Source organism: Zingiber officinale, chromosome 5A (assembly GCF_018446385.1).
Source record: "Zingiber officinale cultivar Zhangliang chromosome 5A, Zo_v1.1, whole genome shotgun sequence".
Taxonomy (NCBI): Eukaryota; Viridiplantae; Streptophyta; class Magnoliopsida; order Zingiberales; family Zingiberaceae; genus Zingiber; species Zingiber officinale.
In genome coordinates, this window is record NC_055994.1 from 138,677,006 (window position 1) to 138,700,464 (window position 23,459).

The window sequence follows — 23,459 nt, forward strand, 5'->3', positions numbered from 1 at the left end:
TTTGTGGAAAAGGAACCTTTAGTGAAGGTCTTGGGAAAGGTATTTCCTTTTTCCCATATTCCCTTTGAGCTTGTGGAGGAGGTCCAACTTGCTTATCTAGTGTAGGTGTGATCAATCGTTGAGGGAAAGGTACTTGTGGTCTTTGGGAACTTCCTGGAGTAATGAAACTGAGTTCTTGAGGTCATCTATTGTTCTTCTCCTCAATTTTAAACAAATCCTTCTTCAGTAGTTCTTCATGATTATTGTCATTTCTCAACTTAAAGTTATCTGTTCACTAGACACTGTCTGCGTAGGAGGGGGATCTTGTTTGAACCATTTTGAAACAATGCTATCAATCTTTCCACCCCCCCCCCCCCCCCCCCTCCCCCAATGTTTGAACTCCTCATTCTATGACTTGTGGATTTCAAAACTCTTGGATGGTTGAATTGTATTTTGTTTGACAGGCTCTCTTGTATATATGGCTTGTACTTCGTGAATTTTGGAGGGAGATTCCATCCAACTTTTGCTTGACCATTCATGGAGGTTTAATGTTACTTGATCAATTAATGTATATGCTTCATCTACACTTTTGTTCATAAAAGAACCTCCAGCTGATGAATCCAACAAACACTTATCTGAGAAAGAAATCCCCCTATAGAATATGTGCAAAGTCAACCATTTTTCCAAACCATGATGAGGGCACTGTCTTTGTAGATTCTTGAATCTGTCCCATGCTTCAAATAATGATTCTCCATATGCCTGAGCAAAATTTGTGATGCAATTCCTCATGTAAATCGTTCTACTTGGAGGAAAAAAATGATCTAAAAATTACTTCTCCAATTATTTCCAACTTATGATGCTTTGAGGACGAAGGGAATATAACCAAGTTCTTGCTTTATCCTTGATACTGAAAGAAAATGCTATCAAACGAACTGCATCTGCTGACACTCCTTCACAATTCACCATATCACAAAGTTCTAGAAATGTCTCAAGGTGCACATAAGGACTTTCTGATACTTCTACTTCAAATTTGTGACCTTGTATCATAAAGATTAACTCTGGGTCTAGTTGAAAACTTTTCGCTTCAATATGAGGCTGCACAATGGGAGATAAAAATCTTGCAAAAATGGGTACAGAGAAATCTCTTAAGGACCTGCTTGACATGTTAGTGCTCATAGTATCTAAAAAAAAAATTATGAGAAAAGAACAAAAATGAAGAATTAAAGACAAGAAATAAAATGTTATATGAAAAGTAACAAAGAAAATGCAGAATTTAAATTGCAAGAAAGAAAGTGCATAATGAAAATAGGAAAGAAAACGCAAAGGAAAAAAGAAAAATGTCTAGGGTAACTCATATGCTAATCAACTAATGTTAATCGAAAACAGTCCCTAGCAATGGCGCCAAAAACTTGTTACGATTCCGCAAGTACACGGATTCGTCGTCAGTAATATATAAAATTGTCGAACCACAAAGACTATTGATTAAGCACTAAAGATGTCGCAAAGTTATCTAGACGGTCGAAAGTTGGCTTTGACGCTTGCAAACTAACGAGAGTGATTGAAGAGAGAAAGAGAAGGATGAGAGAATCAATCTTAGAGGGAATTGAGCTTTGGGAAATGGATTCTAAGATTTCAGTTTCGTTGTGGTGGAACTTGATACATCATATTCTATCTTTTACTCATTGTCAATCAACATACCTTTGTCGGAAGTTAAAGCTACTATCCTTAAGTACTAATCAGAGAAGATCCCTGTGAAATCCTGTTACGGTTAACCCCTATCACTAGGGTGCCTCGGTAGATCACAAGAATACAAATCTAATCGGTAACATTAGGAATAGAGATAGGGGTTTAGTTTGGTCTCTTACTTCCTTGTGGAGAAGTTGTCTCTCCTTTCAAGGGAATATCCTAGATGTCCGTGAACGGGTTACCCCTATCACTAGGGCCCCTCGGGTATACGATCTAAGATCCTCTCTTTACGAAATTAGCAATTCCTACACAATCAATTAACATGACAAGGCAACAAGTCTCATGCATATCAAATAAAAACGAAGCAAGAGAAATCATCCAACGAGTAAACTTACAAACATGAATCTTACATCAAACCCTATCCAAAACTACTCCCTACATCCATAGAAAAGGAGATCTACTCCATTGTGAGGGAAGAACAACCCCAAAACATAAAGTAAAGTATACTTACAACTCTCGATTTGAGAAGAAGGGGAAGAAGAGATGCTTGCCGAGGATTCAGATGTCTTGGGGATGCCTCTTTACTCTGAAGATGGATGGAACATCAAGGGATGGCGGTGGATGAAGCTCTAAGGTTTCCCCCGAAGGGGAGAACCTTTCCTGATGAGAGGGACGAAGTCCCGAACCAAAGATGATCAAGAATAGGGTTCTTGACCCTTTTATAAGCTAGGGCACGGGCACCGCACGACCCATGCCACGGCCGTGCGAGATTCGCATGACTCACTGCATCCTCCCTTCGGGTTGAGTGGCACGGCCGTGCGAGATCGCACGACGATGTCTTCCTTCTACTCTGGCCGCACTGCACGGTCGTGCCAATTGGCATGGTCGTGCCTTCCTTTGCCTCTGGCCACTCCGTACTGCCGTGCGAATTGACACGATCATGTCTCTCTTCTGCTTTGGTTACACCGCATGGCCGTACGAATTGACACGGCCGTGTCTCTCTTCTGCTCTAATTTCATCACACGGTCGTGCGAATTGACACGGTCGTGCCTTCCTTCTGCTCTGGCTGTGCAGAATTGTATCAAGGCAGTTTAGGTCCTTTTATTACACCTTAACGTGGTATTCTTGAGTTGAGGTCTTCATCAAAGTTATAGATCTTGAAGTTATCTACATTTCGGTATAAAGAACAGCCCAAAACTCCAACTGAGCAGAAAGTTATGGCCATTTTGGGTTTAGTTTGCAGTGCAGAAATTTCACACGGCCTAGACACGACACATTGGAAGCTCTAGACTCCACTTAAGCTTTGTTTCTGCTCCAAATCGCGTCCTGTCAACAAGAAAACACATAAAGAGTAGATCTCCGAACAAAAGAGTATTTATGCTGAATATATGCTAAGAGAGGTGAACATACACAGAATATACGTGAATAAAGTAAGTGAATGTTCGTCAAAACATGTATAAATGATCATAAGATCTACGCACATCACATCCCGATCCAGACTGGAGGTCTGCTCGGACCCCTCTCCTGTCGGCCGGGGCCTGATCGCCTTACCGGCTATTGCAATGATCCTCCGTTCGACCCTTTGACACCCGGACATTGACGTCCTTGATTTTGACCTCCACCCTGCAATTGACCTCGTGTCAGGTAGGCCTCCTTCCATCGCCGCATCACTTAGCTTTTAAAAGAATTTCTTTGAAGAATGCATATATAAAAAGAATCTTTTTGAAAAAATATTTAGCTCCTTTTACTCAAAAAAAAAAAAAAAAAAAAATTTACTCAAGAGATTTCTTTAAAAGATACTTTAGTTATACTTTTAAAAAGATACCTAGCTTTATGAAAAAAAAATACTTGACTTATCCCAAAAAAAACATTTTTTTTGAAGCTACTTAATTTTATTAAAAAAAAACTTAAGTTTTTGTCGAACTTAGCCTTTAAAAATTTAACTTGAAATTTTAAAAAATACTTAGCTTTTGTAAATACTAAAAATATTTAAACCCCCTTTTCTCTCACCCTTGATTAATACTTAAAAAATTTTAAGTAAATTATTTAAGTTTGAGGGTCCTAGGGTCCAAGTATAAAAAATAAAATTAAAAACATATTTAAAATAATCATTTTTTTTATTTTTCATCTTATCCTTTTTAAGTTATCAAAAATGTTAAGCTTATGACTTTGTGTGAGATGGAGTTAAGTTAAATTTAAAGTTGAGAATATTATCTCTGAATTTGAAAATATTTAATTTTAAGGAAAAGTATTTAAGTTTGAATTTTAAAATATTTAAATTTGAATAATTAAATTTAAATTAAAAATAATAATAATTAAGCTTTAAAAATACTTAAGTTTTGAAATTAATTAAGATTTTGAGAATTTGTTAAAATTTAAAAATTAATCAAGATTTTTAAGTTAAGTAAGTTTTTATTATTAATTAAAAATTTAAAATTAATTAAAAAATTAAAATTTAAAATTTAAAATTAATTGAGATTTTTGAAAATAATTAAGTTTTGAAAATAATTAAGTTTCTAAATTTAATTCAGTTTTAAAAATAATTTTATTTTTGAAATTAATCAATAATTATTTTTTTGAATTTTAATTAAGTTTTTGAATTTAATTAAGTTTGTGAAAATAATTATGTTTTTAAAATTAATTAATATTTTTTTGAATTTTAATTACATTTTTAAAAATAATTATGTTTTTGAATTTAATTAAGTTTTGAAAAATAATTAATAATTATGTTTTTGAATTTAATCAAGCTTTTGAAAATAATTAAATTTAATTTGAATTTGATTTAGATTTAATTAAGTTTTGTTTGACGTTTGACTAATTTTTATTTTTAATCTAAATTCATCTTTTTTTATAGAGTGTCAATTATGGAACTTTATATAATTTATGAGATGGTTAATTTTATTTTTGATTTAAAGTGAAACCTAAGGATTGATTTACATTTGAGTTAAACTTAGGTTTAACAGTTAGTCGATTAAATATCTATTTCGATGATTGACTTTCAACCTGTGATGAGGTTTTCTTGGGTATTGGAGTAACAACCACTTCTAGACAAAACCTTTTAAGAAAATTGGATATTTAATTTTTTTTTTTTTCTGAAAATCCTATGTCTAACTTGTCAAGTGTCAATCAAACAAAAGTCCTTATTTACTCTAATCTAAGCATAAATAAGGAAAGCGATAAATCAAGTATCACATAATTCTATTTAATAATAAAAAATAGTCTTTTTATTGGCTCCCCTTCGATCATAGTCTCAATAAGAAATATCAAGGTAGCGAATTTGATTCTTGGGGATCCAATATTGATTAAGTTTAACTTGATTAGTCAAGTTAGACTTTGGGACTTATGCTTGGACTAGGTTTCTATTTGATTGATTCACTAAAGATAAGTACGCTCTGAATCTTTGTTCAGCCTTATATCTAGATCGATTATATATAACCCTTTACTTTCCAAGAATCATATTAAGGTTCTTGGAATCCAAAGTGAATTGTTCCAATGAGTCATTGAATTCTTTAACTTGAGTTTTTAAATTAGAATTCTCTTCCTCAAGTTGTTGGACTTGAGTTGAGGTTCCATCTTGAACTTGTTCAGTCAAAGAACTCAAGTTAGTCTCGTCCTTAAGGACTGTTACCTTCTTTTGGAGTGACTTGACTCGGATATTGGATTTGTCCAACTTTCTTAATAAGTATGAAATTAAATTTTGTAATTTATCTACTTGAGGAGAACTTACAATATTGTTTGGCCCTTTGGAAATGGATATAGACCCATGGCTTCACTCAGACTCGACTTCTGATTCAGCTCTGATTCTGGACTTAGACTCAGTTTCGACAACGTAAGCTTGTACTAGTAGAACAAGGAAGCTCACTTGCTTATGTTCTTTGTTGGAGTCTTCCAAGGATTCAAATCATGTTGCTTTCAAAGTCTTCCTTCTTCTTTGCTTCTGGTTTAGACATTCCGGCTTGTAGTGACCCTTCTGGTTACACCCATAGTAGGTTACTTTTAATTTAGGCTTCGTTATTTGATTTGGACTTGGCTTCTTACTCTTGGATTGGATCAAGTTTCTCTTCTTAAGCATTCTCCGAACTCGATTGACTAACTCGGCGGTGATCTTGTCTTCGTCTTTGGAATTTGATCCATCTTCAAATTCGAATTCAGATTGGTACTTGGGTTTCACCTTCTTGTTTGGGAGTTCTTCTTGTTTGGGAGTTTTCCTGCAAGTAATGTAATACCTTTCTTGATCGGAGTAGCATTAGTTTGTTCAAGCAATTCAAACTCAGAAAATAATTCATCTAGCCTAATAATCGAAAGATCCTTAGATACTTTATAAGCATCTACCATGGATACCCACAAAGTATTCCTTGGGAAAGCATTTAATGCGTACCTTATAACGTTACAATTCTCCACTTTTTGTTCGATCGTGTGGAGTCCTTTGAGCGAGTCTTGGATCCAAGCATGTAATTGGCTCACCGATTCACCATCTTATATTTTTAATATTATATAACTTATTTAAAATAAGGTCGCATTTACTTATTTTTGTATCGGAGGTGCCCTCGTGCAATTCTATCAATTTCTCTCATAAATCCTTTACACTTGAGAATGGACCAACTTGGTTCAGTTTTTCTTTGGTTAAGCCGCATTGGAGAGTATATGTCACTTTTGCACCCGCCTCGATCTTCCTCTTTGTTGGTGTGTCCCACTTGTCACAAGGGATAAGTACTCCATTTTTGGTGAGAAATGTGAATCCAGTTAGGATTATGATCCACATTTCCACTTGCGTCTTCAAGTGGTATTCCATCTAACCTTCCAGTAATTGAAGTCCTCATCGGAGAAAAGGGACGAGCGTACAGTACTGTAGCTTTCTAATTGTCCATTTAAGAATCTCTCACAACAAAAATGAAAAGCAAAGAGTACAAAGACTTGGTCTTGGATTAGTAGTGCGGAAGTAGAAAAGGTGAAAAAAGCGGCTCGAGTGGTGTTGCACCAATTTTGAGAAAATTTGACGAATCAACAAATTTGTCAAGAGAGGTTATTAGACCAATTCTAACTTATAGTAAAAAATTTAAAAAAAAAAAAAAATCCTCGCTCTGATATCAATTGTAGGATTGTTGCGCTAGAGGGGGGGGGGGGGGGGGGGTTGGGAATAGTTTTCGTGGCTTTTCACTTTTTTTGGAAAACAATCAAAGTAAAACATAGTGGAAAGAAATAAAGAAAAACAATCGCTAATACTGTTTGTTTTTCGACTCCTACTCTAAGGTCTATACTCGTTGAGTGTTTACTTTAGGCAATCTACTAATTGTTCATAAATTACAAGTAACAAGACAATTACAAGAGAATTATAATCTAAGTGCTCTATTAAGAAATATTATACCGACAACTTAGAATTCAGAGAATAGCGCTTTCGGTCATCGAAGTTGTGTTGCGGAGTCACAGGATCATCTTTAAAGCAGCACACAAGTGAAGGATCATAAAATTGAGTTGTTGTCTTCAAAGTTGCTCGAACTAGTCTTCCATAGACTGTTGAAGGCGCCTTCTAACATCATGGAAGGCTCCTCTAGCTGTAAAATTTATCCGCAAACTCTCGGACTCGATAACTTTTGCATTCCGTGAAGTTCATCCACCCCAAGGCACCTTTAACCAGGGTATTCAAGGTGCCTTCAGAACCATAGAAGGCGCCTCGAGCACTGTTCACCCAAAGCTCTTTTGTGCATTTCACTTCCTACGAGACATGTTAGTCTAAATACCAAATATACCTTGTAAAACAAAGTTACCATAATAAAATAATATTGAAATAAATTGACAGACCCCAAATTGTCCGATTCTAACTTTTAGATTTTTCATAAATCTTAGGTTGAACTGATGCCTATTGTTCTCCCTCAACGGAGAACGCGTTCTCATTTACTCCTCTCAGGAGAAATTACCTTTTACCAAACTGGTCCTCTAGACCGTTTAGACTTTTGCTCAGCACTTAAGATTTCAGAACTTTCCGCTGGATGTCCGAACCCTGACCCATCCAGTCTTTTACCTGGTGTCCGTGACCTTCAAGATTTTCACCTAGCGTTCTCGACCCTAGGATTTCGCTAGACATCCTCGACCTGCTAATATTTTGCCCAGCCCCCCGGATCATGATTTTATTGCCTAACTGCAGCTAGGACTTTCCACCTATCTAGTATTCACTAGGACTTTCACTTTACCTAAGATCACTTAGGATTGTCCTACACACTCAGTTTAACTTGTTAGAATAACAAAAACCTTAATTTTGAACTCTTTGTCATAATCAAAACTTAAGTTCGATCATCTGGTGTTTCATGCACTAACAAACTATTCACCCCTTGTCAGCCATCTAGTTAATCTTAACCTAACTAGACTTCTCACTTAAGTGGGTCAACCTTGACAAAACTTTATTAAATATATTTATCGAATATTAAAATACTAGAGGTCGATTGCACTAATAAAACTCATATCAAAACTATGGCTCAACAATTTAGGGTACTTACAATCCTTTGTTTTTAGTGTGAATCAACATAGAATAAGTTAGAAACAAAATAACTAAAGTACAATAAATATTTAAAAATGAAAAGTAACAACTATTAAAAACAGCCCCTAGAGTTATGCATTCATGTATTCTTTCCCTCTAACTTAATATATCTCTCATTCTGAACACATCAACAATATGGGGTTAATTTTTTTTCTTTCAAAAGTTGTTTAAATATCAGAAAAAAATATAATTAATTTACCTGATATTTACTGCACTGTTTTCTAACATAAAAAATTTCACTAAAAAATCATTCAAAAATAATTTTCTATGTATCATAAACTGAAATCGAACTTAAAAAAATATAGAAAATTTTCTATTTGTCCTAACAATTTGAAATTTTTTCTAACTAGGAGAAATCAGTAATACATTTTTAGAAAAATAAATTTGTCAAAAATTCATTTTCAAAAGAAAATTTCATAAATGTAATTTTGCTTAGAAAAATATTTAAAAATTTAATATTTTTCTTAACCACAGAATATATGTTATTGTTTCACATAAAATTTTTGAACAGAAGATATACTAATCAATTTTTTATCTTTGTTTTTATTTTACCACAAGCAATTTTAATAATTGACATTTAAAAAAATCAATAGATAAGAAAAATTTCTAACATTTCAAAATTGATTCTAGTATCCAAACTAAATTTTCACCTACTAGATTTACCATGTATTTGGAAGGAATAAAAAATCTTGGTATTCTTTTAATTTGGCCCCTATGATTTTTTAAATTTCAATTTAGTCCTCTATAATCTAAATTTTGTTGGCAAGATTTATTGGTAATAAATTAAAATTTGAACTCAGAAACTTTTTTCTAAGGCTAATTTATGTGTTTTTACCCGTTCCCTTAATTTTGTATTTCCATCCTTGAGTTTTTCAAATTCTTCTTTAGGACAAGAATTTTCTAAAGTATTTTCTAGTTCAAAATTTTCTTTCTTTAAGTCAATATATTTGTTCCTAAGTTTACATAAGTATCTAGAAAATATTATAATAGTTTCATCTATTTTATCGGAGGATAGATTTCGTACCTCACCATGTTTGTGTTTGATTCATCACTTGAGGCTTTCCCTACAATGTTGCTTTCTCTAGATGAGTTGTACCCTTCATCTTCATGGATTGCCATGAAAGCAAGTCTAGCCCTTTGCTCCGTTTCTTACTCTTCGGAGAAAGATGTGTCGCTCCATGTTGCCTTTATGTTCTTATGTTTGGAATTTTTAGGTCTTTTGCCCTTCTCTTTTTCCTTATTCTTCAGCTTAGGATAGTTATCCTTGATATGTCTCTTCTCATCACGGTTATAGCATCTTATCTTCCACTTTTGCTTCTTCCTTAATAGCTTTAATGTTGGTTCTTTGTCAAAACGGTTAGCCTTATTTTTTTTTCATTTTTCTTACCAAATATACTTCTTTGTTTTCATCGATTGATGTATCCGAGTCCAATTTGCTTTTCTTGGCTTGTAAAGCTATGTTTTGATTTGACTTTTCTACTTTATTTAGGCTTGCACATCTCGATTCGTGTAATTCCATAATTGAGAAAAGTTCTTCTAAGTTACTTGGAGATTCATTGAAATATAGTAGGAGTCTATTATAGACATCCACTCATGAATTCTTGGAATTGCATTAAGTGCAGATTTGAGCATGTCTCAATTTGTTATTATTTCTCTGAGGTTGCTGAGGCTGGTGAGGATCTCTTTCAACTTGGCATGTAATTGTGCAACCTTTTCACTCTTTTTCAGTCAAAGGTTGCTGAGTTGATTTCTACGTAGATCTCGTCTTGCCAGTTTTACCTCCGAGGTGCCTTCATGGAGTTCCAAAAACTTTTCCCAGAGATCGTTGACATAGTTGTAGGAGCCAATTCGGTTGAGTTCCTGCACTACTAGTAACTTAGCAAGTGAAAATCAGCCTTACTGTTGACCATGAACTCCTCTCGCTGCTTTTTGGTCCATTATGGTTCCCGGATTTCTTCTCCATCTTTGTTTTTGGGCACTTCGAAATCAAATTTAATACATAACATAATATCAAAATATGTTTTTAAGAATACCTCCATTTTTCTTTTCTATGCAGTGAATTCCCCCTCAAATTTGGGTGGGTGTCATTGCTTGATCTCCTTTTGTTGTTGCATAGTCAGCGATTAGTACTTCTGGTGGTCCAAACTCTGATATCAATTGAAGGTGAAGCAACATCGATTTAGATTGATAGAGGGGAGAGGTGAATAATAACCTGTAGATAAAATGATCTATCTCTCTTGCTAACGAACTAGCAAAGATACACACTTAGTTAATATAAATATAACATAAACTTAAAAAGAAGAAACCGAATTTACTTGATTTGCAATAAGAGATTTCTAGTCCATGACTATGAAAAGCTCCACTAAAATCTCCTTCTTCAAACACAAGTTAGAGGTGAAAAATACCCTTACATCAATTAAGTACAAAATTAATTAAATTAAAAAAATGAAAAGCAAGTAAATAAATGAGTGTGTTATAGTAACTTCGAGCTTCAATCCTCTATTTATAGCCTTCGTCTTCGATCTAACCATTTGCTGACGTGGCACTTTCTGAGTGTCTGGATTCATTGATCTCTATCCACTCTTGCAACGATCTGCTAACGGTTCTAGATGACTCCTATCTTTCCAGGCGGTTGAATCTGCTAATGTGGATGCTGTCTTGATCCATTTCGGTGACAGCTCCTACTGACATGACTATGGCATACAGTGTAACGCTCGCCCTTCTCCGACTTATAAAGGGGGCAAGAAGGGCGGCGCTACGCGAACATACATACATGCATATGCAATCGTTGCAACGGAAGAATTTAAATTTAAACATGGAGAAACAAACATTTAAACATGTAAATCTCTTAAAGCATGTAAACATGTAACACATGTGAGCATGCTTAGCATTCTTGTATATAACTTGGTTTAATATCTATTTCTTGAAACATGATACATGATTGTTTAAAACTAGAGCATAAAGCATACTAATAAAGAGAGGATGAACTACTAAGCATGTATATTGTTCTCTAAAAGGGTACTTGGTACTTCTTTAATGAAAGTTCATGATAACTAACCTGATGGAAGTATAGGAGTCTAAACACAAGTATGAACATTAATATGGGGTTCGAAGCATAAACTAAGTACCTAGTCATCCATCACTTAACACTTCAAGCATGATAAGGAGGTTCTTAGCAATTCTTTAACTAAAACAAGTGTTTATCATTTCAAGGTTTCATGGAAACAAAAGATAGTATAGTTCACATCAAGTAGCAACCATTAAAAGCATCAAGTAAAAGAACAAGTTAACATGCAAGACTTAGAACATGCATAAGTCACAAAACAGATCTCTTCCACTATGCCACTGCTACACACATTTTGCCCCTTCTGCTGCTCCCTTTAGTTTAGTCATTCTTTACCCTTTTCTGTAGTACAAGGAAAAATAACTATAAGCACATAGGCTTAGTAAGATCCTTTCCTACTCACTAAAGCCATAAATCATGAATTTAACATAGAGTAGTGACATGTTCATTTAGATAACATATAGGCATATCACAAGAGTACATCATCTTAAAGCATAATAATCGCATAGTATGAAATAATATATATGCAAGATATTATTTTGAAAACATATATTATATAAATACTTAAACATAAATCTCAACATGAGGGCCCGGCATTGTACCACATACATGATTTGCACGCATACCTAAATAAATCCGAGGTAGCTAATCCCGAACCTACTAGGGAACTAGGCCCGTGCTTCGACCTAGGGGCGACGTAGGAGCACATCCCCTGGACCTTGCTAGGGTCCGGTACAAGCCATACAAAAGTAAAATAGCATATCATGTTCCTTGTCATAACATAAAGAGTGCTCTTAGTCCCAATTTATAGGGAAGCATCTCTTAAGCAATTCATCATACATAAGTCTTGCATAAGCATAACATGGTGACGTAAGATTCACCCAACACATAGCATATCATAGGGAACCATTAGTAAGCATGATTGGAGTATTTGTTCTCTTCTAGCTCTAGTAGTTCTCTTGGCCGAAACTTACAAGGGCATAGTACTAGGTTTTAAGCCACATTAAGCATAGAACATCAAACTAGCATCACATAATACATGGCATAACATGGGAGACCTTTAGCAAACATAAATGGGCTTCGGATTTTCCCTTAACCCTAGTTTCTTAAACCTGACCGAAACTTACAAGAGCATAATCCTAGGTTTTAAGCAACATCAACCATGAATAGCATCTTAATAACATCACATAACATATTAGGTATCATGGGCGAAAGCATAAGCAAGTCTAGTTGGAGTTAACTTTCCTAAGCCTTTTTATTTCTTCTTGGCTGAAACTTACAAGGGGTTCATCCGTAAGTTTTAAGCAACATAAAACATGGAGTCATCAAACTAACATCACCTACTAGACTGCAAGTAGATTTTTGTTTTCGGATTCATTCCTAGGAAGGAATCCTAGGCTTGATTCCAAAAATGAAGGAGGAGGCTAGTTTCGGTGGAGGAAGGAAGGAGGAAGAAGAAAAAGAATAACTTTTCTTTCCCTTACTCCTATTTATTTTAAATGAAGGGAGAAAGGGAAAACACATTTTCATTCTTCCCTTCATTTACTCTAAATGAAGGGAGAAGGGAAAATAAACTTTTCATTCTAAGTGAAGGGAGAAAGGTGTCCCTTCACCTTCCCTACCCTTAACTACAATTTCCCTTTCCTTCCTAACAGCGCACCCCTGTCGGGGCTACTGGTTATCTCATATCACAGAGCTTGTCACTTACTAAAAGGTTGAAGGTTCGAACCTTGGTCATGCCTCTTTTTTTTTCTATTTTCTCTTTTTTTTCCTTTTTTTTTTTTTTTTTTTGAAGAAGGAACCCACATAAAACTCATTCTAACCATGCAAAAATTATATAAAATTGCTAGAGATTTTATGGGTGTTACATACAGGCACCTGAAAATGTTCCAAATGCCTGGACTTGATCATTTTCTTCTCAGTCGCCTGAGGATTGTCTGGTCGCTTGGAATTGAGCTCATTCCAACTCAATTTCGTTCTTTTTCGCGAGCAATCTTCCTTTCAATTTCTCGTCCCTCTGATGTGTCTTGTGTGTCCTTCTCACTCCACTAGCGTGCTATTCCACAATTTCTCATCTATTGGATGCACTAAATCTATTGACTCCTTCCAGTGTCATCCTTCAGGACCACTTGCGTCTTCTGCCGTCTTGGATTCTTATGTGTTTCCTTAAGTCTTTGCATATTTAGGCACACAAGTTAAAACAACAAAATCTAACTTAATCTTGTTGAACTCACGTCAAAACTCTGGCTCAACCACTTGGGGCATTTATAGTTTCCAACTAAATTTCGAAACATAGTTGGATTAATTGGTTTCCCTTCACTAGCTTTCTCAACTTTGATCTTATAACACAAGAGTTGAAACAAGATTTGCATTCTCTATTTTTTTTTCTTTTTTTTTGCATAACTCTCTTGAGTGATAAATTTTTTTATATTTGGATCTTGGAACTTTAATTCCAAGAAAATGGTGTAAATCTCTAAAATCAGTTATCTTAAATTCATTCTTCATTAAAAGCTTAAAATCATCTAGCATCTTCAAATCATTAGATCATCAATATAAAGGGTTACAAATATGAAACCTCCTTATGGATTGGATTTGGAGTAGAGTGTGCTCTAATGAGTATTTTAGAAAATCATTCTTTTCAAAGTAAGAACTGATGCAATTGCACCAAGCTCTTGACGATTGCTTTAGCTTATACAAAGTTTTTTTTTTCAACTTGTTAGCTTTATCTTCTTCTTTCTTTTTAATAAAACCAAAAGGTTGTTCAAGATAAACTTCTTCTTGAAGCACACTATTTAAGATTGTTGATTTGGCATTTATTTGAAAAATCTTCTAATTATTTTGAGTTGCAAGAGATCATTAATTGAGCAATATCAAGTCTTGACATGGGAGTAAATACATTTGTAAAATCTCTTCTTTTTTGCGTGTATCCTTTTTCTACAAACCTTGCTTTATGCTTGTTAATGGAGCAATAAGCATTCATTTTTACCTTGTATATCTATTTAACATCGATGAGTTTTTTATGTATAGGAGGATTAGCGAGCACCCAAGTTCCATTTTTTTCAATGCCTATTGTATCATATTTTATGGCTCTTTTTCATACTCATTCCTTATTTGTATGAAATTGGTTCTTTTCCTAAAAGAAAGCAAAGAATACAAAATCATCATTCAATAGACTCAGTTGAATTTAAAAGTTCTTGCACATTTCACATTTTCTTTGGAGGATGATTTGTTGAAGAATTTAGTGAATTTTTCTTCTTCTTATTCTTATTCTTATTCACTAAGAAAAGGAATGTGTATCTCTACTGCTTTTTCTTTTGGATCTTTGAAACTTGCATCTTCATCAAAATGAACATCACAATTTATCATAATCTTTTTAGCCAAGATTCAAACTTTAATCTATGATTATTGACCACTTTAAAAGTCTAACCGTTGCACTGTAGTTCAAGAGAGTGTTTATAAAACATGATAAATTAGATAATATTTAATCTGGGATGACTAATACGAGTAAATTTAAAGGCGTGAGGGAAGAGTATTTATATTTATAGCGTTGAAAGAGGGAGGGAGAGAGAAATGGCGTTTGTTAGTAGTTAGTTTTGTGATCCGTCCACGTTAGTTTCGCCGGGCTGAAGAATCGCTCGTCGGAGCTCCCCTGAGCTGTCTCGTCCTCCTCCATCCGTCCAGTGAATTAATTAGGCCTTTGTTCCTTCCCCCACCTTCTTAGCCTACACCCCTGCCGCCCGGCCCGATCGCTGCATGCCGAGAATAACATCCAACTACGACAACCTCCACCTCCTCCTCCTCCTCCTCCTCCGCCTCCGGTCGATCTCCCTGCCAAGCTCCATCATCGACGCCCCACCCTTAATTATATGACCATTATGAGCCCTTCCATTTCCACGTCCAACACCAGCAGCACCAAGTCCTCCTCCACCACCACCATCCCCACCATCAATCCCTCTGCCTCCTCTTCCTCCTCCTCCTCTGGCCAGAGCGGTACGGCCAACTCTGCCTGCGCCGCTTGCCGCCACCAGCGCCGCCGCTGCAAGCCCGACTGCACCCTCGCCCCCTACTTCCCCGCAAACGACCAGCACAAGTTCCTCAACGCCCACCGCCTCTTCGGCGTCAGCAACATCATCAAGATCATCGCCAACCTCGACCCGCTCCAGCGCAACGAGGCCATGCGCACCATCATCTTCCAGTCCGACATGCGCGCCCAGGACCCCGTCGGCGGCTGCTACCAACTCATCCAGGACCTCGATAACCAGATCAAGCACCACGTCGCCGAGCTCCAACTCGTCCACCGCCATCTCTCCATCTGCCGCGCTCAGGCCGCCGCCGCCGCAGCAGCAGCAGCGGCCCAGGCTTCCGATCTCGACGTCGTCGGGCCCGGCTCGTTGCTCCCAGTCTCCGGCGCCGCCCAAGACGTCGTCCTCGACCCCGACACGGCCGTCAACATCTACGAAGCCAATCTCTACTCTGCTTCCATGAACAACAACCTGAGCCAACAGCAGCACGAGCAGCAACAATTCTACAACAATAACTACTTCTGCTTCGACAACATCAACGGCAATAATCACAATAACGGCAATTGCATCGACGTCCACAGTGATGCCTGTGATCATAATCTGCTGAGCACTCTTCAACAGCAGCAACAACATCACCAATGCGTGGTCGGAGATGACGAAGAAGTGAAGCCATTGGTGGACATGTTCGAGGTCAGAACGTTGATTTCGGCGGACGACGATAGAGATTCATCTGGGAACAATGTTGCTTCCACTTCCAGTGATCAGGTCAATGGCTCTGATCTCCATGGACTCAGGCACGTACACAATCTAGCTAATTCATTCATTTCTTTAGTTTTAGTCATATATATATAATATTGCCTTTAACAAAAATTGTTAGATGGATGACAGTTTCAATTTATCAAATAAATTTGTTTTTTTTTTTTATTGTGGTATGAATAATAGCCATAAAAGATTGCAAGTAGATTTTTGTTTTCATTATATTTGTGATCATATTGGTACTGACTGAAAACATCTATATTTGGTGCTCACTTTTCAAGCTTGGAGCTAAAAGAGGAGGTGTTAAATCAAGTGGCACAGGAGCATGATCTGAAGGGTGCTGCATCTTTGTTTACCCTAACGAACTTTAGTTCTTCAGTCCTATGATCAGTTCTCTTTATTCTTCTCAAGTTTTTCATAACAAAGAAGACAAGAGAGCTTGAAGGTGCCATATGCAAGTCTTTGCAACTTATTTACAAGATTGGATCGATCTTGAGTTTGAATTCCTTCTTCACATATGGCAATTCAGTCCAATATATATATCAAAAATGAGAATGTGTTTTTATGTTCTCGAGGGAGATCTAGAAATAATTAATTAAACTTGTTCAAATGAGAGGACATGGAAGGGTTCTTTTTGTATGCAATAATTAGTCAAGTGGGTTATTTATGTCGTCTCACTTCATGGTTAATTAGAGATATCTTTTTATTAGCATTTTATGTTGATGTAGTCATTGTTAATTATCAATTAATTGGTGCGGAAATCCATTTTATTTTGATGGCATGAGAGATGATAATACATATGTATATCATAAATGAGTCAAATTTATACTCTATAAAATTTTCTTCAATATAACCATAAATCTAAAAAGTTGACCATTGGATAAGCTTCTATGACCATTTCTTGATTTATCTTGACGCCGATAGAAAATTTCTGTAAAATCGGTCAGTCGTCTTCATAATTCCACTTGGACTAAAAACAAAAGAACTGCTTTGCTAGATATGCTTTTGTACTTAAAATCAGATGAATTATTAGAAAACAATAACATAAATTCAATCAACTAAAAGGGAAAAAAAACTATATAATTGACTGAAAATATAATCAATGAAAGGCTGACAGAAAAATTCCATGCAGAACTTGATTCTACGCAACATTTTTGAGGGTACATATCAGAATGCAGCCACAAAATGGTGATTCTTTAAATGGTTGGATCGTGATCCAATAATCAAAATTTTCACGTGTAAACCCAAAACAAGTTGGAAAGCAACACAGGGTCAGTTTTGACCATCCACTTTGCTAGTAGGTTTCTTGGCATGAGTACATCACTCTAAGTCATATTCTCTTTATTCTGAAAGGTAAGGAATGGGGAAGTTGCTACTTTGGTTTGGGTGCTTCACTTTCTTGTTTGGCTCCTGAGACTGCTGCTGTTGCGGCAGCGGATACAGCAGCTGCAGCGGCACCTACTTTTAAGCCACCAGCGGCCTTCATGGCGGTACCAACTTTTGCAAAAACAGCAATTCCACCTGCTAGGAGTGCTCTCAAAGCAACTGTTGGTTTCAGTTCCATACCTAAGATGATTGTCAAAAAAAAAAATGAAACTAACAGGAAAGGAAAACCATTTGTGCAAGTTTTTTTCCGATAGTTGAAACAATTCTGTAGGATAAAGTTACAGCTATCGGATACAAGTACTACAACAACAACCAAATCTTATCCCACTAAGTGGGATCAACTATATGGATCCTTCTACGTCATTGAATTGTATCCCCCTAATATATCATTATTTATATTTATATTTTATCTTATTTTATCAATACTAAGTTGTTAACCAAGTTTTTTTTTTTATCTTCCTCTTCCTCATTGGTATGGGCATTTATCATAGTTTCACATCGCGAGTATTTATTAGTCGTTTAAGTACGTGTCCACACCATCTTAAGAAAGTAAAACAACTATTGGATACAAGTAACACAAAGAAAATGCTTCACAAAGAATAGACATAAAATACCTTAGCCAAACAAAACGAAAGGAAGTATCAATATGTTCACAACATTTTGCCCCAGCCCAATGTTAGGTGAAAATCTGGATCACCAAGGAACAATGATCATGTGGAGATATAGTAGCATTAAGCAGAATATCAAGATCCTTCTTTTCTCATGGAGAAACTGTCGGCCACCATGCTTATTATATTTGAACAGTTAGATCCTCTCATGTGGGATTGTCTACGTGATACTTAATTGTTTATGTACTTATTTTTACATTGGAAATCTAGCAAACACTTGTAGCTCTACTGTTATCACCAACTATAAGTATCTTCAGAGACATGGCCACATTTTGTTGCTTTCTTATGTAATACTATCATACAAAAAAAATAAAATAAAATAAAATAAAAAACAGATGATCTGCAACTAGACCTAATAATTGTCGAGAAAAAAAATTGGTAGAATATCTACTGAGAAAAACAGAAGTTAGAGAGCAGGAGAAAATTTTCAGATGTCAATCAAGAAGAAACAGGTTTTCACAAACAAAAAAGAGAACCAAGCAGGCAAGCAGGGAACTACCAAAAAAAGCAATATTGAATAAGAGCAGCGAAAATTGGAGTATAAGATTAAGAGGAAGATTACTTTGATCAAAAACTAAGATGGGGAAGAAGAGAGGCAGGGAAAGTAACAGACTATTGCACATGGATCTTGGACCATTACATACAATATCGTGTTATTTTCCCTCCTCTTCTCCTTCCCTTCCCAGCTTTCCATCCTAGTATACTCACCCTAAGATTTTCTAAATTTTTAAAATACCTGAGTCTTATAAATTTATTCATACTATTTAGCAAGCTTTCTGAGATTATATCAAAAGTGCTTACCAAGTGATAACAGCTTAAAAAATTCTTCAATGTCCAGCATTGCCCATCACCAAAAGTCAGGTGGCAATGACAAATACTAAAATATAATTTCGCAATAATTATTTAAAAATTTGCTAATAATTAAATATGATTTTAAAAAACAATGACTTTGAAGCATATGCATACCACAAATGAATTGTGCTACCTATAATACTAAAACTCTTCATCTATATTCATACTTGTGTCTGGACCTCACACTCTACCGCTAACCCCTGAGTCAACACAAAACACTTTATATCGATGTGTGCTAGCACCTAATCCTTAAGTTCTTAAGTCGTACTTCCACGACAATTTGATTAAATCAGTCTTAACCACACAAAAAACTATTCTATGAATTACCTAGGTTAGTTAATATATGCATTCTTATCTGTTATATAATTTATGTGATAGAGAATGCTTAAATTTCTTAGGATGATTGACTTAATAAATGGATTTTTTAGATTAATCACTTTATTTGATATATTATATGGTAGCGAGAGGTTGAAGGTAGGAAGTGAAAGAATGACTGTAGGTTTTTGGGATAAGTTCTTCCAAGGCATTTGACTGCTCAGGATAGGAGAGGTGATGAAAAAAATGCTAACATGAAGCACTGAGGGTTGATCTAGGAATTTTAGTGGCAGTTAAGACAAGCAGCAAGAAGAAGTTGAAGAGATTCTACATCCAAACCTCCATCTTTATTCCGATGCTTGAAGAACAAGCAGTAGCCGATGGTTCGGGGAACATTATGGCTTCCAAGTTCGAACCAATGTTCATAGTGTTAGTGCAGGGAGCACCAGACGATTGAACCTAAATTTTGATTATGTCAAAAGGTCCAAAGTTAAGTTGTCTTGTGATCTAACAAATGTGATTGAGATTGCAGGAAAAGTCCTAAGTGTTCTTAGGCAAAAGTCCTAGCTGCAGTTAGGCAGGTGGAAAACCCTAGAGGGTGGTAACCGTAGGTCCTAGGAGACGGTAACCTTAGGTGATGAAAAGTCCTAACTGCGGTTAGGCAGGTGGAAAACCCTAGGGGGTGGTAACCCTAAGTGGAAAGTTATGGCGGGTCGAGTGCTTTGGGCGAAATCCTAGAGTCAGGACTCTAGGTGAAAATCCTGGTGGTTGCGGACGAGGTGAAAGTCTAGATTGTTCGTGGAGTGGGCATTCAGCATGAAGACCTGGAGTCTCAAGCGCTGAGCAAAAGTCCAATCGGTCTGGAAGACTGGGTAACTTCTCCTGAGAGGAGTAGGTCAGAATGCGTTCCCCATTGAGGGAACAATAGGAGTCGGTTTGACCTAGGGTTTCCGAAGGAAATCCGAAAGTCAGAACCAGACAGTCGAAAGGCTGTCAAAAGTTATATATTGCTTTACTTGCTACGTGTCTAACTCTGTTTTGCAGGGAAACTAACATTTTGCAGGTTGGAGTTTCGGTCTTGATCAGTCGACCGAATCAGGGATCGGTCGACCGAACCAGGGATCGGTCGACCGAACCTCCAATCGGCAAGATCAGATTTCCAAAGGATGGATCAGGTTAGACTAGGGGATCGGTCGACCGAACCTGGGGTTCAGTCGACCGAACCAAGATAAGAAGCGACTTGATCGAGCCGGGTCAATCGGGTCAGAGATCATCAGCGAATCAGTCGACCGAACGGCGGGATCGGTCGACCGAACGAGGACTTATCCGAGCAGCAGAACCTGGACAAGAAGCCAGGCTGATTCAGGCAGGATCGGTCAACCGATCCGAGGATCAGTCCATCGATCAAAGTCGGGTCAAACCTGATCCCGAGATTAGTGGATCTGGATCAGCTCTAAGGTAGCTATAAAAGGAGGGTCGACCAGTAGTTACGAGCAACACTTTTCTGAGATAAAAAACGAACAACTGCGCGCACTCTGGAAACGTCTAAACGTTGCTCCAACAACAATCAACCCAGAAGATTGATTTCACCAAATCGTCGATAACAAGTTGTATTTCAGATGTGTAAAGCTTTATACTTGTATTGTTCTTTTGTAAAGCTTTCCGAACTGATAGTGAATTGCCCAACGAAAGCGATCAACGATCACGGATCTTGGAGTAGGAGTCGTCAAAGGCTCCGAACCAAATAACCAAAAGTGCTAGTGATTGTTCTTGTGTTTCTCTCTATCTTCCACTGCGTTATTATGTGTTTTCCAAAACGAGTGAAAAAGCCACAACCACGTCATCAATTCTACACATAGCTCCTTAAGAATAAAAAATGGAAATCTCCTACAATTGGTTTATGAATCAGCTGATATATCGGACGTCAATGCCTAGAAGAATAGAGAACAAGATTAAAGGAAGGAGGTGAAGCTATAGAAAAGGGGAGGAGAGGCTACTCCAGCACATCAAACATGCAGCCTCTAGACTCTAGAGAACTTGAAAGAGAAAAACTCTAACCCTAAGATTTGATCTACTCTAATCAAGTGCAGAGCTATCTATCTATCTATCTATATCTGTATCTATATATATATATATATATATATATGTATATATAAAGTCCACTAATACCCAATGACTATATCTATGAACCATACCTATAAATTTTAATAGCTTAAAGGGATGTAAACTTACATATTTGGCACATGATCGCATACATTATGTCAATATAACTAATTCCACCTTTTTAAATATATACAATATGCATCATGCAGCAGTCCAACTACACAAAGTACTTTTCTTGATATCTTGATAATAGTTTGTTTGTGCAATATAAGTGCCCATCTTGAGCCTATACCAATCAAGAGCGACTAGGTATTCCATTTGGAATCTCAATAACCTCCAGGTCCTCCAGCATCCACTATATAGCAAGTATGCTCCCAACATAAACAGCTAGAATACATGAATTGCTGGAAATATCATAAAAAGATACATGTTAAACTAAATAATATCAGACGCTACAAGAAGGTTCAGAACCAAGAAATGACATCTTCCTTCTAGGGTACTCCGTTCTGTATCAATCAGAATAAGGTTTTAACTTGGAAACTAATAGAAATTTCAACGCGTTAAGACTTAACATGCCTCCATATTATCGAACAATCTAAGATCCCCCCTCCCCAGGTTCTCAAGATCATTAGTTCCAAATCTCAAAAAGAAATACGTAAAACCCTAGCCACGGAGCCCAAATCGAAGCGAAACGATAGGAAAAAGGAATACAATACCCAAGATCTGGTCTGGTAAAACAAGCCGAACCATACCTAGAAACACGCGATCGATTCAGTAGCCGGCGACGATCGAGACGAAGAAGGTGATCGGCGATGGGAGGAAATGAGAAATTCGGTGGATTAATTTATTTACTACGGCATTTCAGCTATTTTTCACACCCAAGGTTCGTGTAGTCACACGTGTGCGTAAGGAATATTATTTAAATTTTATTTTGTCATAAATAAATATACTTTTGTATTTACTTATTCATATAAACTCCTCTCAATAAAAATTGGGAGGTAAATGAATCGAATGCTCATTAATATTGGTAAAAAATTGTTTATATTTATTTAACATATAAAATCAATTAATTTGAATAAATTTAAACAATTCATTAAATTAAATCAATAAATTTAAATACATATATATTCAGTTAATTAATATTTTAAATAATATTCATAAATATTATTCATGAACAATATCTATAAATAATATTAATCAATAAAAATTTTATTAATATTTTAAATAAAACAAATTAAAATAAATAAAATAAATTTGTATTAACAAATTCAATAACCAGGTAAATAAGTTTAAAATATAAAAATTTCAAATAATCCAATAAACTTAAGAACTCATAATATTTAAACGAACTAAATTTAAGTGAATCAAACTCAAATTTATAAAAAATAAACTAGGTCACATTTGAACCATCATTTTAATAGTTTAGTTTATTTAGACTCGACTTATTTTAACTCGATTAATATATTTAAACATCATAAAATTTAGCTTAGTTGATTTATTTATCACTCTAAATATAAAATTTTGAAGAAGAGTTAAATTGTATTAAATTTATTTTCCACATATAAAAGATTATTTCCATAACTCAAATTTATAATCACAAGATCATATCGTATTGCACTAAGGGGGTGCTTGGTTCAGGTAAGAGAATGGGAATGAGAATAGGAATGATTGTAAATATTAATGAAATGAGAATGATTCTCATATCCTCATATTATTCAATAATGGTCCATTCCTATATTTAGAGGAATGAATCCGTGAATCACATCATTATTTTCCCAAATCAAGCACCAAGTTTCATTTCATTCTCATTCCAAACCCTCCAAACAAGTAACCCCTAAGACTTTCTTCTCCGATCATATTTTTTTTATATTAAAAATATTATTATTTTAGTGTTTCCTACCTATTATAACATATAACTGTTATAATATATATAACTATTATAACCTATTAAAATAATAGAAATTACTACTCTAGCTGTCATATAGATTCCATATAGGTTGAATTAATTTATTTTAACATATGTTAGTAATAATTTCGTATATGCTGCAATAAGAGTATTTTTAAAATGAGATATGTTGGCACATTATTTCTTTTTT

The 23,459-nt window shown here is 35.7% G+C and overlaps 1 protein-coding gene, 1 long non-coding RNA gene and 1 other non-coding gene across 3 annotated transcripts; 2 read left to right on the forward strand and 1 right to left on the reverse strand.

Annotated features, from left to right (window-relative positions):
- The first annotated feature begins 664 nt into the window (after positions 1-664).
- Positions 665-770, forward strand: LOC121983461. The gene has a single exon (XR_006112513.1). It is a non-coding gene; the product is annotated as a small nucleolar RNA R71 (small nucleolar RNA).
- Positions 771-15,136: 14,366 nt separating this feature from the next.
- LOC121980080 (LOB domain-containing protein 7-like) lies at positions 15,137-16,426 on the forward strand. Its single transcript, XM_042532048.1, has 2 exons — positions 15,137-16,077; positions 16,321-16,426. The coding sequence occupies exons 1-2, from the start codon at positions 15,137-15,139 to the stop codon at positions 16,424-16,426; spliced, it is 1,047 nt and encodes a 348-aa protein (XP_042387982.1).
- Positions 16,427-17,150: 724 nt separating this feature from the next.
- Positions 17,151-22,246, reverse strand: LOC121982077. The gene is made up of 2 exons (XR_006111998.1): positions 22,116-22,246; positions 17,151-17,605 (listed from the first exon to the last, which is right to left on the reverse strand). It is a non-coding gene; the product is annotated as an uncharacterized LOC121982077 (long non-coding RNA).
- Positions 22,247-23,459: the final 1,213 nt, after the last annotated feature.